General features: G+C 54.1%; 3 protein-coding genes across 3 annotated transcripts; 2 read left to right on the forward strand and 1 right to left on the reverse strand.

Moving 5' to 3' along the window:
- Positions 1-3,263: 3,263 nt before the first annotated feature.
- Positions 3,264-5,470, reverse strand: J4E88_001787 (uncharacterized protein; the record flags this gene model as incomplete). Its single annotated transcript, XM_049395456.1, has 7 exons — positions 3,264-3,618; positions 3,675-3,988; positions 4,090-4,242; positions 4,293-4,904; positions 4,952-5,070; positions 5,117-5,195; positions 5,246-5,470. The coding sequence occupies 7 exons, from the start codon at positions 5,468-5,470 to the stop codon at positions 3,264-3,266; spliced, it is 1,857 nt and encodes a 618-aa protein (XP_049259320.1).
- Positions 5,471-5,843: 373 nt separating this feature from the next.
- On the forward strand, positions 5,844-6,676 carry CSM3 (chromosome segregation in meiosis- protein; the record flags this gene model as incomplete). The annotated part of the gene is made up of 2 exons (XM_049395457.1): positions 5,844-6,128; positions 6,176-6,676. The coding sequence occupies 2 exons, from the start codon at positions 5,844-5,846 to the stop codon at positions 6,674-6,676; spliced, it is 786 nt and encodes a 261-aa protein (XP_049259321.1).
- Positions 6,677-7,123: 447 nt separating this feature from the next.
- J4E88_001789 (uncharacterized protein) lies at positions 7,124-11,330 on the forward strand (the record flags this gene model as incomplete). Its single annotated transcript, XM_049395458.1, has 6 exons — positions 7,124-9,820; positions 9,871-10,147; positions 10,196-10,383; positions 10,433-10,612; positions 10,663-11,129; positions 11,282-11,330. The coding sequence occupies 6 exons, from the start codon at positions 7,124-7,126 to the stop codon at positions 11,328-11,330; spliced, it is 3,858 nt and encodes a 1,285-aa protein (XP_049259322.1).
- Between the last annotated feature and the right edge of the window lie 917 nt (positions 11,331-12,247).

Below are 12,247 nucleotides of genomic sequence, written 5' to 3' on the forward strand. Positions count from 1 at the left end.
GCTGATACCTCTCCTGTGACTCGCTGTTAGTGGGAAGCGGGCCTCAAGCTGGACCGCTGCTTACCTAGTTATTGTGGTCACCAGGAAGGCCTCAAGACTGGTGCTGTTGGCGTCCTTGTTCGAACTTGTACCAGACTGCGGATTCCGCAAGGGGTAAAGATCTGACGAAGCTTGGTGTGGACAGTTGATCGTCGCTCGAACCCTGTGCGGGGTTTGATGCGGGTGATCAGCGAGAAAGAGTGAAGGCAGTCGCAGTACTACGACGGCGAGTCCAGCACGCGTTAGAGACGCGAGACTGTTACGAACGGGCAGTTCGAGGCTGGCGTGTTGGTGGGTCTAAGGATGGCGGGTATGCGAAGCCAGGCTGAAAGCTGATGTCGTACCGACAGTAGGATTGGGGCGCGGAGTTTTGGTGCAACTTCAAGCTTGAAATAGAAGCTACCGGGGAGGTGATACTGCGAGCCAAATAAAGATAGACGCTGACGTTGGGCGCTTGATGCTTGACAAGAGTTGAGGTGATGGACAGTCGACTTGCTTGGAAGAGTGAAAGCGTCGTCTGGTAGTCAGCGATGGGTAGGCCTTTGTAAAGAGGGCCAGGAACCGTCGGAGGCTATATCAGCGATGGCGGCAGGGGAGGGGAACAGATCATTCAGACAAAAAGGCTTGACGGTACTCTACTGACGACGATCCGGATAAAATCGAGGTTAAGACAAGTGCGAGGGACTAGGGTCAGACTACGCATGGACAGCGGTGCCTCTTAGGGAAACATGATATCCTTCGAGGATCTGGAAGCAGCTTGTTACACGACGAGAAGCGTGACTAACGTCGAGGGCTAGCAGACCCCAAAGGCTCAGGGCACAGGGATACGGTAGCTCGGGACGTGGGCCTACTACGAAGGAGAGACGGAGCGGGAACGGGCGAATCGAAAGGCTCTGGATCAGGTGTGCTGCATGCCAGGGTGCCCTCCCCTCGAAAGGGAAGGGGAGCGAGCGGTGCGTGAACATGGTGGGCTGCAGGCTACATGCATAGACCAGGGCCCGTGTAGAAAAATGGCCGACGAGCAAGGACTGATCCGTGGCGTCTCGCAGTCGAACGTCGAGGCAGGCGGCGGCGCCATTATTGGCCAGATGCGATGCGGGAAGTCCAAGGAACCCGCAGCGAGAAAGCGCAGGGATGTTACAGGGCTCGGCAACGCTTGCACGGCTTGTTGCGGGGTGTTGCTGTCAATGCTGCTTTAGTGTGGTTTATGAACGGACGAGATGGTGGTGTGGTGGTGAAGGTCTGACTTGGTGCCGCCAGGTTCGTGTACTCGCTGCTACTGTCGTCGAACCACCAACCTTCACACGACGACGTCGCGCTGGGTGGTGGACCAGGCCGCCTTGGGCCGGTGGCTCCCCAGTGCTTCTTCTGGCACCTGTCAAATGTTACTGACGACGGACCGCAAATTGCGTATGCGTCAGGAACGCGGTGCATCAGCCTTGCCAGTGCCAGTGGTTTGAGCCGCCCATCGCGCCCGCTCAGATGCATGAACTTTGAACCTTGGTCGTCTTCAGCCGTGACCCATGATGCTGGCCGGCAACCAAGGAACCGCGTCTAGCTACATGTGTGTTGCAGCTGCACACCTGCTTGATCCAGTGTGGTGAGCAGTCGAGCGGCTAGCAATGACGCCGTCGCCAATGGGCAGCGGGGGGTCACCAGCGCGCAACAGATCTGGCTGGGCTAACAACGATCTAACGGCCAAAAGCTCGGCCCGCGCCGGGAAAATGCTGAAGTTGGCTGTTTCTCGAAGCCTGTTCTCGCTGTAGTGCGACTGTGTGCGACGCTGGTGGGCTGTCGGTAGTTGGGTGACAGCGGTGGTTATCGTAACGTGTTTGGAAGTGCGTGTCCAAGCAAGCGCGCTGAAACGGTGCTGGAGCGCGCGAATGACCTGCCAACGAGGCTGCGCGCACCGCAACAGTCTGCTCGGCCGCACTGCAGGGAAAAATGGGCGATGCGCAAGCCACCCCTGCTGCGCCGTTCCGTCGTGATCGCCATCGCCCGTGTCCAAAGCAGACCTGAACGTGTAGCCGATACCGCGGCCAGCGCCCGTGACGAATGATGCACACTGTCCGCCTCGCGCCGTCTGCGGTCGCATTGCCTGAACCGGCGCATATTGTTTTTGCACGCTGCCTGTGAAGCACGCGGGTAACCGCCAGCGTTTGGCCCGTTTCGCAACGACAAAAAGCACGTCGCCGGCTGCGCACACGCAATCTCCAAAACGCGATGCCGGCAGGGCGTCGCGGTCGATTTCCCAAACAACGCCAAGACCGCCCGGCTGGCGGATGAGGACGGCCTGTGGAAATGACAGGAGCAAGCGATAGCGAAACCGCGAATACGCTGGCGGGCCATTGGTGGGGGACGCAACGCTTGTGTGGGTTTGATGAGCGCATGGGTGCCTGTCCAGTGTCGGCAGAACATGCCTGCCTCTGGTCCTTATGCTTCGGTCCCTCTCGCGAACATAATGCATTGAATATGATTGCGATCCGTTGCCAGCAGTCTGGGCCCGTGGCCGCCGTGTGGTTCGCAACTTGTCATGTCATCATGAGCTGGTCCCACCGCCTGCCAGTCCACCGCAGAGAACCTTGGAAGCCTCGGACTGCGCTGAACGGTCGTGTCAGGTCGTACAGGTCCCTTCATTTCGGAATCATGCAGCATCTCCCACGTAGGTGGATTTTGTGCTGACAACTCATTCAATGAGCCTGAAGACGGCCCCACCCCGGCGCATCACGGCACATCTGTGATCAGAGCATTCCTCAAGGGCCTGGACACTCCGTCATGCTTAGCCAGGCACGAGAGCCACAATCTTGCCATCGTGGTTACATCAGAGCGAGTCCCGGGAAACGGCGTACATTCCCACGCGATGAGGCTATATTGCGAAGACTTCTATTCATCAGCATGGGGCTCTTCATCTCCACTGCCTGCTCGCGCCGCACACAGTCTTCCGACCTCCAGTCGTGGCGTTGCAGATTGAGGGGCGCCGTTGGCGACCGGCTGTGCGGTCGCTCACACTATGACTGGCCTCCGATCTATCGATACGCTGAGAGTGGCTCGGGGAGATGAACCCCATGTTCTCTTCGCTTGCAGCGATAAATTCGATGGGAAAGCGCCACAATGCTCCCCATACTGCACAGTAACGTATGAGGAAAAGCTCATGTGTTTCTCAAGAGCCGTCGATAATCCATACCGAGCTGGCGCAGGCGATGCTGCCCCTGTCGCTGCTACCACTACGCCGCTGGTTCCGCAGTCACTTGACTACGCTGGTCGGGCCGCTGCTCCTCGACGCTCTGATGCTCGTCTTGCGGAATAGCCCCCTGGTCATCCGAAGCAGTGGGTGCAGCGTCAACGCCCGTCGCCTCAATGGAAGAGGCGGCCGGCTGAAGAGCCTCGAGGCCTTTGCCATGCTCGATCCTATCGAACGAGCTTAGCTGCGTCTTCGAAGCCACGCGAAGACCTCGCCAGATGTAGCTGGATTTCTTTTCCCCCGCTTGCCGCTTCTCGTCTTCTGCATCAGTCATTTCCAAATCCAAGTCGGTCATCTTCACTTTTTTTGCATATGACTCTGCATTCGGCACATTGAACCTGACTGGACGTCAGAGGCTGGGATCGAGTGTCAGTCGGACGAGCGGAGCACGTACCTGTCGCTTTGGCGTAGTTGAGAGAGACCCTTATCCGCTTCATTATTGTAGAGGAAATTCAAGCTGCTGGGAACACCCATGGGCTTGGACGCCTTCTTACCAACAACAGCTTTCTGCGCCCCAGATTTGGCTTGTTGGAAGTCCGTTGTGGGGACTCGATCTCTAGTGAATGGTTGGCAGTTCTCCATCTTCCATCGTACCCAGTTTTTGTCGCGGGAAAGCACGGTGTCCACCATCCGGTAGTAGAATTTGCCATCTGGGCCTTCCTGCAGGTAATTTGCAATAGCCGTCTTGATGCCCAATGCCCACTCGGTCTGTGCTTTGTGGTCAGCCGAGAAGATGATGATCATGGACAGCGAAGCGAGCAGGAGAGCGTGACGGAGGGTGTGAGAAGAGGCAAATGATGGGCACTTACGTCTTCCTCGCGCAATGTGAAGTTGTATTGCATCGCCTTCTGCGCATTCTGGTAAAATGGCTTGCTCTTGGACCCCTCGGTCAGAGTCAACAAAAAGTCGATGAGTATCAGTGCTTGAACAAGGATGTGGCGTTGGAAGGCGAGATCGCTCAGCTGGAGATTGTCAGTCCTAGCGCAAGATTGATAGTGGCAATCTTGCGTACCTCGAGCTTGAACAGATCACGGCTTGTAAGATACTTAGGATTAAAGGAGTTGGCGAATGCATCGTAGTCGTCATCGTCTCGCGACTTTTGTCCCTTCTTTCGCTCTGAATCTCCGGCCTGGATCACTTTGGGCACTTCCCTGAATTTGGCTAGCGTCGCCTCCAAGCTCTTCTGAAATTGCTTGAAATTATCTTCTTCGAAAAGCCTGGGTGGATTCGAGAAGGAATGTTGTAATGACCAGAATACTGGATAGAGGGTCTCAGTGTCAAGTGTCGTAGGTTTCGCGTCCTTGCTCTTGTCGATATCCTCAGTTTGGATGACTGGTTCCTCTGACTTTGACTCTTCCTTGGGAGCAGGAACAGGTCCATCAGCATCGATCTGCATAGAGTCCTCGTCCGTATTCGATTCCTTGAGGAAGTCCTCGAATGTCGTCACATTCTCCACGTGGAAATTGCCCCGCAGATTTACCGAACTCTTGTCGCCCAAGGGAAAGCTCTGAAACATGAAGATGTAGACGCGGCCACAGAATACCGGATCTTCCGCGCGAGACAGCCGGCGGAGCAGCTCATTGCACAGCCGTAAGATGACAAGGTCCTTATTCTTGGAGTTGATCTGCGGCACGATGAGAATGGTTAAAAATAGTAGCAGGGACGACATACCGCAATGATGGTCTCTCTCCGCGATTCGAGGAAATTGAATACCGTGCGACATCCTGAGATGGATTGGCTGTCAAGTAGTTCTTCGATGAGCAACAGGACAAGCTGCGGATGGCAGAGGTCTGGGAAGGTCAGACAGGATCCAGACAGTGCGGCAAAAAAACCTACCCCGATCTCCACAGTACTGGAGGATGTCGAGTAGATTCCAGACGGTTACGAAGGCCGGCTCTTCAATCTGCGTGGAACCCTGAACATGTAAGCAACTGGTGGAGCTGATTCCATGGCATAATAACTAACAAGATTGGCATAGAATACACTCTTGGCTGCACTCTCGACGGCAAGCGTTCGCACTTCCTTCCCTCCTTCGATCTCGCCGAGCAGAGGCTCGCTTTCCGGTACAAGCTCAGAAACTTGGAGTGGAGGATCGATCGCAGTACTCTGCTTGACAACACGGGCACGCCGTAGTAAGAAGTCGAGTCTTGGAGCTACCGCGTCGGCGGAAAGCACATTTGATGCTGCCATTGTATGAGGTCTAGGGCGCGTTGGGCCTCGATCACGAGCCGCAAACCCGCTGTCGCAAAGGCAGTAGCGCCGCGGTACAGCTGCGATACGGGACGTCTGAGCAGCAAACGTATAGTCGCAATATAATAGCAGCGGGAGAGGCGATAGTGATTATAGCAAATGTCAGGACAGTGAAGACGATGTGTGATCGCAAAGCTGCATTCGAGAGCTTGGTTGGACCCTGCCTAGACAAAGATCTACTTGCGCCACATGCGGCTAGTGATGATGGGTCCGTGCGCATGACCGAACGCGTCCGACGCGTCGCGCGATGGGAACTTGATGATCCACGAAGATACCGACTTCAATACACCCACAATAGCCCTCACCAGATACAATGGCCACCCACGACTCCGACGATGACCTCGACGACATCCTCAAAGACGTCACAAATCCCGAAGAACCCATTCAATCTACAGAGAACCCGCCACAGCCGCAGTACCGAAGCAATAAGAACAGCGATACTGCGGGTGGCCTAGGCGTCGACGAAGAGATTGTCATCACAAAAAAGCGCCAACCTGCGCCGAAGCTCGATGATCAACGGCTGCTGTCCGATCCTGGAATTCCCCGCTTGCGCAAGATCTCAAAGGATCGCCTCCGCTTCAAAGGGAAGGGTCATGAGGTACGTTTATCTTGAACAAGTAGATCCATCGACTAACTCAATTCCAGTATGGAGACATTGCCCGTATGCTGAACATGTACCAGCTGTGGCTCGACGATCTTTACCCCCGCGCCAAGTTTGCAGACGCCCTAGCCATCATCGAGAAGGTCGGACATACGAAGCGCATGCAGCTGATGCGGAAGGATTGGATCGACGAAGGCAAACCGCGCCGCAACACAGGACAGGATGAAGACGACGATGATGCGGCCCGAGAGAAGACCCCACAACAGAGCACCGAAGACATGGAAGGCGTCGAGAACGGCGGCCAAGAAAACGCAGGCCACCAGACAGAACGGGAGGCATCTACACGCAATCCTGAAGGCGATGCAGTGGATGCACCAGAAAGCGGGGACCCCGACGACGACGAGTTAGATGCATTATTAGCTGAGAGCGAACAGCCTAGCTACACAGCGCCCAAGACACTCCCAACACGGCCGATGCCCACACAAGACGATCCTTTTGCGGACGATATGGAGGCAATGGCAGAGATGGACGACATGTGGGATTGAGCAGCTATGTGATGTTGCAAACAGATTTTGATTAATCACAGCGCGGCGTTTGGGGATAGTACCACACGAGCGATGGCGCTCGGTCATGAAGTGACGATGAGCTATGATTAGCACTTGGACTCGGCTACCATGTAGCCTTCTATACCCAATTAGACGCTATGTGCAGCTCAGAGATAAGAATTCTGCTATTCCTGGGCATACCCTACTATATCATGGGCTTATCGCGGGCTCTTCTAGGATCTATCTTACTCGTGGTGCATATGCAGGTACGGCGTGTTGAATCTTACATGCTAGGAGCACCGACGCTGTGTATGGCGGGGGAAGTGGCTAGGTGGGTCCTTCCTGACACGGCTTGGCGCGCCGAACAACGTCATCCATTTTCTCACTCGGTCGCGCCACAATCCCACAGGCACAGTACCCTACCAGATTCGCACTCAACTCGCGATTATGGAGGCTCTGTCTGGAGAATTGGAAAAGCTGCGGCTACGCGGCAGCAACCTCGACGAGGATGGGATAGATTCGATAGCTGGCGAACAGCGGCCACCCAAGCGACAGCGGAAAACCAAAGAGGCCATCAAGAAGGAATTGGAGCAAGAATTTCTAACACCCTCCAAATCCTTCAACACGCAGTGGCTGAATCAGCTTCAGCAGCGCTGGGATGCACCTACCAATTACCGAAGCCTGTTCCAGATCGCCCCAACTCAGACCCGGACCATCATCCGCTTCACACGCGAGGGACTAGAAGGCCGCGTCACTGGATACAAGGAGGTCACCGTTCCGGCAAACTCAGCAACAGCGAAGAACTCCACTTCGCTTCTCAGGAAGCCTGCTAACAGAGCTGAATTCGTGCGTGGTGCAGCTGGCTTCTTTCCATTCGCGCCCGGCGGTCTTGATGGCGTAGAAGCAGTAGCTGCCATTGAGGATGAAGCAATCCAGCAGCAAGAGAGTGCGAATGGGAAAAAGAGTGGCGGTCTCGACAGAGTCATCAACTTCAGTGCTGAAGGTGGCTTACTGGAAGTGCCGCCTGGCTTCACGCGTGGTCTGGACTTCCAGAAGAAGCCCACTACGGATGCCAAGACTGCTCAGGAGGTCGAAGATACCTTGGGTGAGGCATCTGCAGCTTCCAAGGATACCGATGCGGATGACGAGGATGCCAACGACAAGACTGGCGCAAACGGGGAACCTGATGAAGACCAAGATGCTGGCGACGAAGAGATCGATGCTTTGTTGCCAGTAGAGTTCCCTGCTCTGGCACCTCATGGTCCACTTGCCATGAGTGCTGGAAGGAAGGGCGGACGAGAGTGGGCTCACATGGTTGACATCAACCGCGACATTACTAACTTCCGGGAACTCGTTCCGGAAATGGCGCGCGAGTATCCCTTTGAGCTCGATACATTCCAGAAAGAAGCAGTTTATCATCTTGAGCATGGCGATTCTGTGTTTGTAGCCGCACATACGTCCGCCGGCAAGACCGTGGTTGCAGAGTACGCCATCGCGCTTGCTGCAAAGCATATGACGAAAGCTATATATACTTCTCCCATCAAAGCTCTCAGTAATCAGAAGTTCCGCGACTTCCGCCAAACATTTGATGATGTCGGCATTCTCACGGGAGACGTGCAGATCAGGCCCGAAGCCAGCTGTCTCATCATGACTACCGAGATTCTTCGAAGTATGCTGTACCGAGGAGCAGATCTCATCAGAGACGTCGAGTTTGTCATCTTTGATGAAGTGCATTATGTCAACGATCTCGAGCGAGGTGTCGTATGGGAAGAGGTCATCATAATGCTGCCGGAGCATGTGACACTCATTCTACTGTCCGCTACCGTACCCAACACATATGAGTTCGCGTCTTGGGTGGGTCGAACAAAGAAGAAAGACATCTACGTCATCTCTACTCCGAAACGCCCAATTCCTCTGGAGCATTACCTATGGGCTGGCAAAGGCATCCACAAGATCGTTACAGCAGACAAGAAGTTCATCGATAATGGCTGGAAAGACGCGAACGATATCCTGTCTGGCAAAGACAAGGTCAAGGCACCTCCTGCAAACGATGCACAAGCCGGCAGGGGCGGTGGTGGTCGTGGTGGCCCACCCGCCAGAGGAGGCCAGAACCAACGCGGACGAGGTCAACAAGGTGGCGGTCGAGGGGGACCTCGCGGTGGAGGTCCGCCCGCTGCTAGAGGCCGAGGTAATATCGCAAGGACGGGCCGTGGTGGCGGTCGTACGACTGCCGCCCAGGATAGAAACATCTGGGTCCACCTCATACAGCATCTCCGAAGCAAGGATCTCCTGCCTGCTTGCATATTCGTCTTCTCCAAGAAGCGCTGCGAAGAAAACGCTGAAGCGCTGTCTAACATCGACTATTGCAATGCTGCGGAGAAGAGTGCGATACATATGACCATTGAGAAGTCACTGGCTCGACTGAGCAAGGAAGACCGTGAGCTCCCTCAGATCAAGCGGCTGAGAGAGCTGCTTAGTCGAGGTATTGCCGTCCATCACGGTGGCATGTTGCCGATCGTCAAGGAGGTTGTTGAGATCCTCTTTGCGAAGACGCTTGTCAAGGTTCTCTTTGCCACGGAAACTTTCGCCATGGGTCTTAATCTTCCTACCAGGACCGTTGTGTTCTCTGGGTTCCGTAAGCACGACGGCCGCGAGTTCCGTGATTTGCTGCCCGGCGAGTACACTCAGATGGCCGGTCGTGCAGGTCGGCGAGGACTTGACACAGTCGGCACTGTCATCATCTGCGCGCCCGGGGCCGACGAGGCGCCACCAGCAGCCAGACTCCGTCAGATGATGCTGGGGGAACCCACGAAGCTGAGATCACAGTTCCGTCTCACCTACAACATGATGCTGAACCTTCTGCGTGTAGAAGCCCTGAAGATTGAAGAGATGATCAAGCGAAGTTTCAGTGAGAATGCCACTCAAGCATTACTGCCTGAACATCAAGGCAAGGTCAAGGTCTCGGAGGCTGAGTTGGAGAAGATCAAGCGAGAACCTTGTGATATATGCGATATCGACCTAGAGGCGTGCCACCAGTCTTGTGAGGACTACAAGCGACTAACTAATGAGATGCATCTGAGTCTTCTCATCAACCCTATTGGCAGGAAGGCTTTGTCGAAGAACAGATTGATCGTATACAAGAAGGTACACGCTTCACTTTCGCTTTCAAATTAGCTCATTACTCACGCAGTCAGGATAACAAACGAACAGCGGGTATGTTAATGCAAGATGGCACTAGCAAGGGCAACGAGCCTACAGTCAAAGTCTTGGAGGTGGCGCAGCATCACGATCGTCAGCCTGACGACCTTTTGCCGTATCTCGGTCCCTTTGCAAAGCACTTCCGCAAACTACCGAACAGTCCCAAGGACTTGATCCTGAAGGCAGCCTACGTACCCCTGAACGACATCGAGTGCTTCACCAAGACCATCATCGATGTTCCTGATTCTGTTCAAAATTTGAATCGCAAGAAAGGTAAGTGGGCGCGCTACGGTCTGGGTCCGGCGCTAACAGCCTCGTCAGACACATTGAAGCTGGCTGAATCCCAATTTCTGCCCTTGTGTGGATCATGGGATTACGAAGACTGGGATGAGTACGATTACAGCAAGATCAAGAGCCTCAAGTTCCGTGAACTGGAGGAAGCCCGCAGGAAAGAAGGACTGAATGCGGTTAGCAAGGAATGTTTGAAATGCCCAAACTTCTTGAAACATGTACGTGTTCACGTTCGGCAGTGTTCTCAACCCATGCTAATTTTCGTAGTTCACGATGGAGCACGATCAGTGGCTGATCAAGGAAAACATCCTTGCTCTCCGCCAGCTCATGTCAGACCAAAATCTACAGCTACTCCCTGACTACGAACAGCGCATACAGGTTCTCAAGGATCTCGGCTTTATTGACGAAGGTTCTCGCGTAGAGCTGAAGGGCAAGGTAGCCTGCGAGGTATGCTTGACACTGACTTCAAGCTCCACCCATCGACTGACAGCTTTCAGATCCACTCGGCCGATGAGCTGGTCCTTACCGAGCTCGTTTTAGAAAACGTCCTCGCCGAGTACGAACCGGAAGAAATCGTCGCACTACTCTCGGCGTTTGTCTTCCAAGAGAAGACCGACGTAGAGCCTACGCTAACTGCAAATCTGGAACGCGGCGTCGCAAAGATTGTTGAGATCTCCGAAAAGGTCAACAAGATACAGACTCTGCACCAGGTTATCCTCTCGGCTGATGATTCGAATGACTTTGTCAGCAAACCCCGCTTCGGCATGGTCGAAGTGGTGTACGAGTGGGCACGAGGCATGTCATTCAATCGCATAACAGACCTGACAGATGTCATGGAGGGGACCATTGTCCGCGTCATCACCCGACTAGACGAGACGTGCCGCGAAGTCAAGAACGCGGCTCGGATTATCGGCGACCCGACGCTGTTCCAAAAAATGGGAACGTGTCAGGAACTCATCAAACGGTACGTGCTCTGTTTCTTCTTGCTCCCGATTCCGCACCGGCGGGTTGTACCTGGTGCTCGCGCCCTGGTGTTTGGGACGTCTAGGATGTGCGCTGACAAGTGTTTGAAACAGCGACATTTGCAACTGCGCAAGCTTGTACCTGTAATCGTAGGTTCCAGAACATGACGAGCGACCCCGGTCCACGGGCGAGGGTGGGGTAATTTGTGTTTCACGATCCTGCAGTTTTGACGGGAGGATGTGGGGCCTCAGGACATTTGTTGCGTGACTCGCGCGTCTGGACATTGGGATCGACCGGCTTTCGCTTATCGGTTTCAGACTCCGTCTTTTAGGCTTGGCTCTTGGGCGTGGCATGAACATGACGCGTGAATTGGGCGTCTGCATAATTGGGCGCGTTGGCTGCATGCGGGGAAGTGAATCGTGAAGTTTGTTGCAACATGTTTGGGTTGCGGCTGAGAAACAGTTCACGATGGGCACACGCGCGCGCATGCCCTCATCCTGTGGTGTTTTTGAACGCAAATCCAAGTATAAAAATTATCTTCTCTCCTCGCAAAGGTTCTCTTCTCCATCACACAAAATGATCCGTACATTTTCAAAAGTGGTGGGATCTCACGCTATGTGGCGGTCCTGGCGCGCACTCCAAAAAACTTGAAACTGGTTTGATGTCTTCTCCAACCCAGAGAAGTCATCGAAAGGCTCACTGCCGGAACCCATGCCTTGCGACTGAGCTCATTCTCCCATACTACGTCTGTTGAAAAAAAAATGTGAAGTCAGGCTGTCATGAAGCACAGCGTGTGCGCACTTCTACACTTCATCTACCAGTCTTTGGCCTACTATCCAAAAAGTTGTCCTGTCTGGAGCAATGACTAGTCAGAGTTCGCGCTTCGCACTTATGTACTGAAATATCAAAGACATGTTGAAGACCCTGTATGTTCTTGCCCTTCCAATTTGAGGACACGCATCCACATGTTCCCTAAGAAGCTATGCTTTGACTTGTATAAAGCACGACTTCTAGTCCCTACCGCTCTTCATCTACAACTATCTTCAAAAATCCGAAAGCGGCTTTCTAGAATGTAATGTGCGCGTCTGCTCTCCGCGCGTTCATGTCAGAAGATCAAAA

Source organism: Alternaria novae-zelandiae, assembly GCF_023758075.1.
Source record: "Alternaria novae-zelandiae strain BMP 2774 chromosome Unknown scaffold_2, whole genome shotgun sequence".
NCBI lineage: Eukaryota > Fungi > Ascomycota > Dothideomycetes > Pleosporales > Pleosporaceae > Alternaria > Alternaria novae-zelandiae.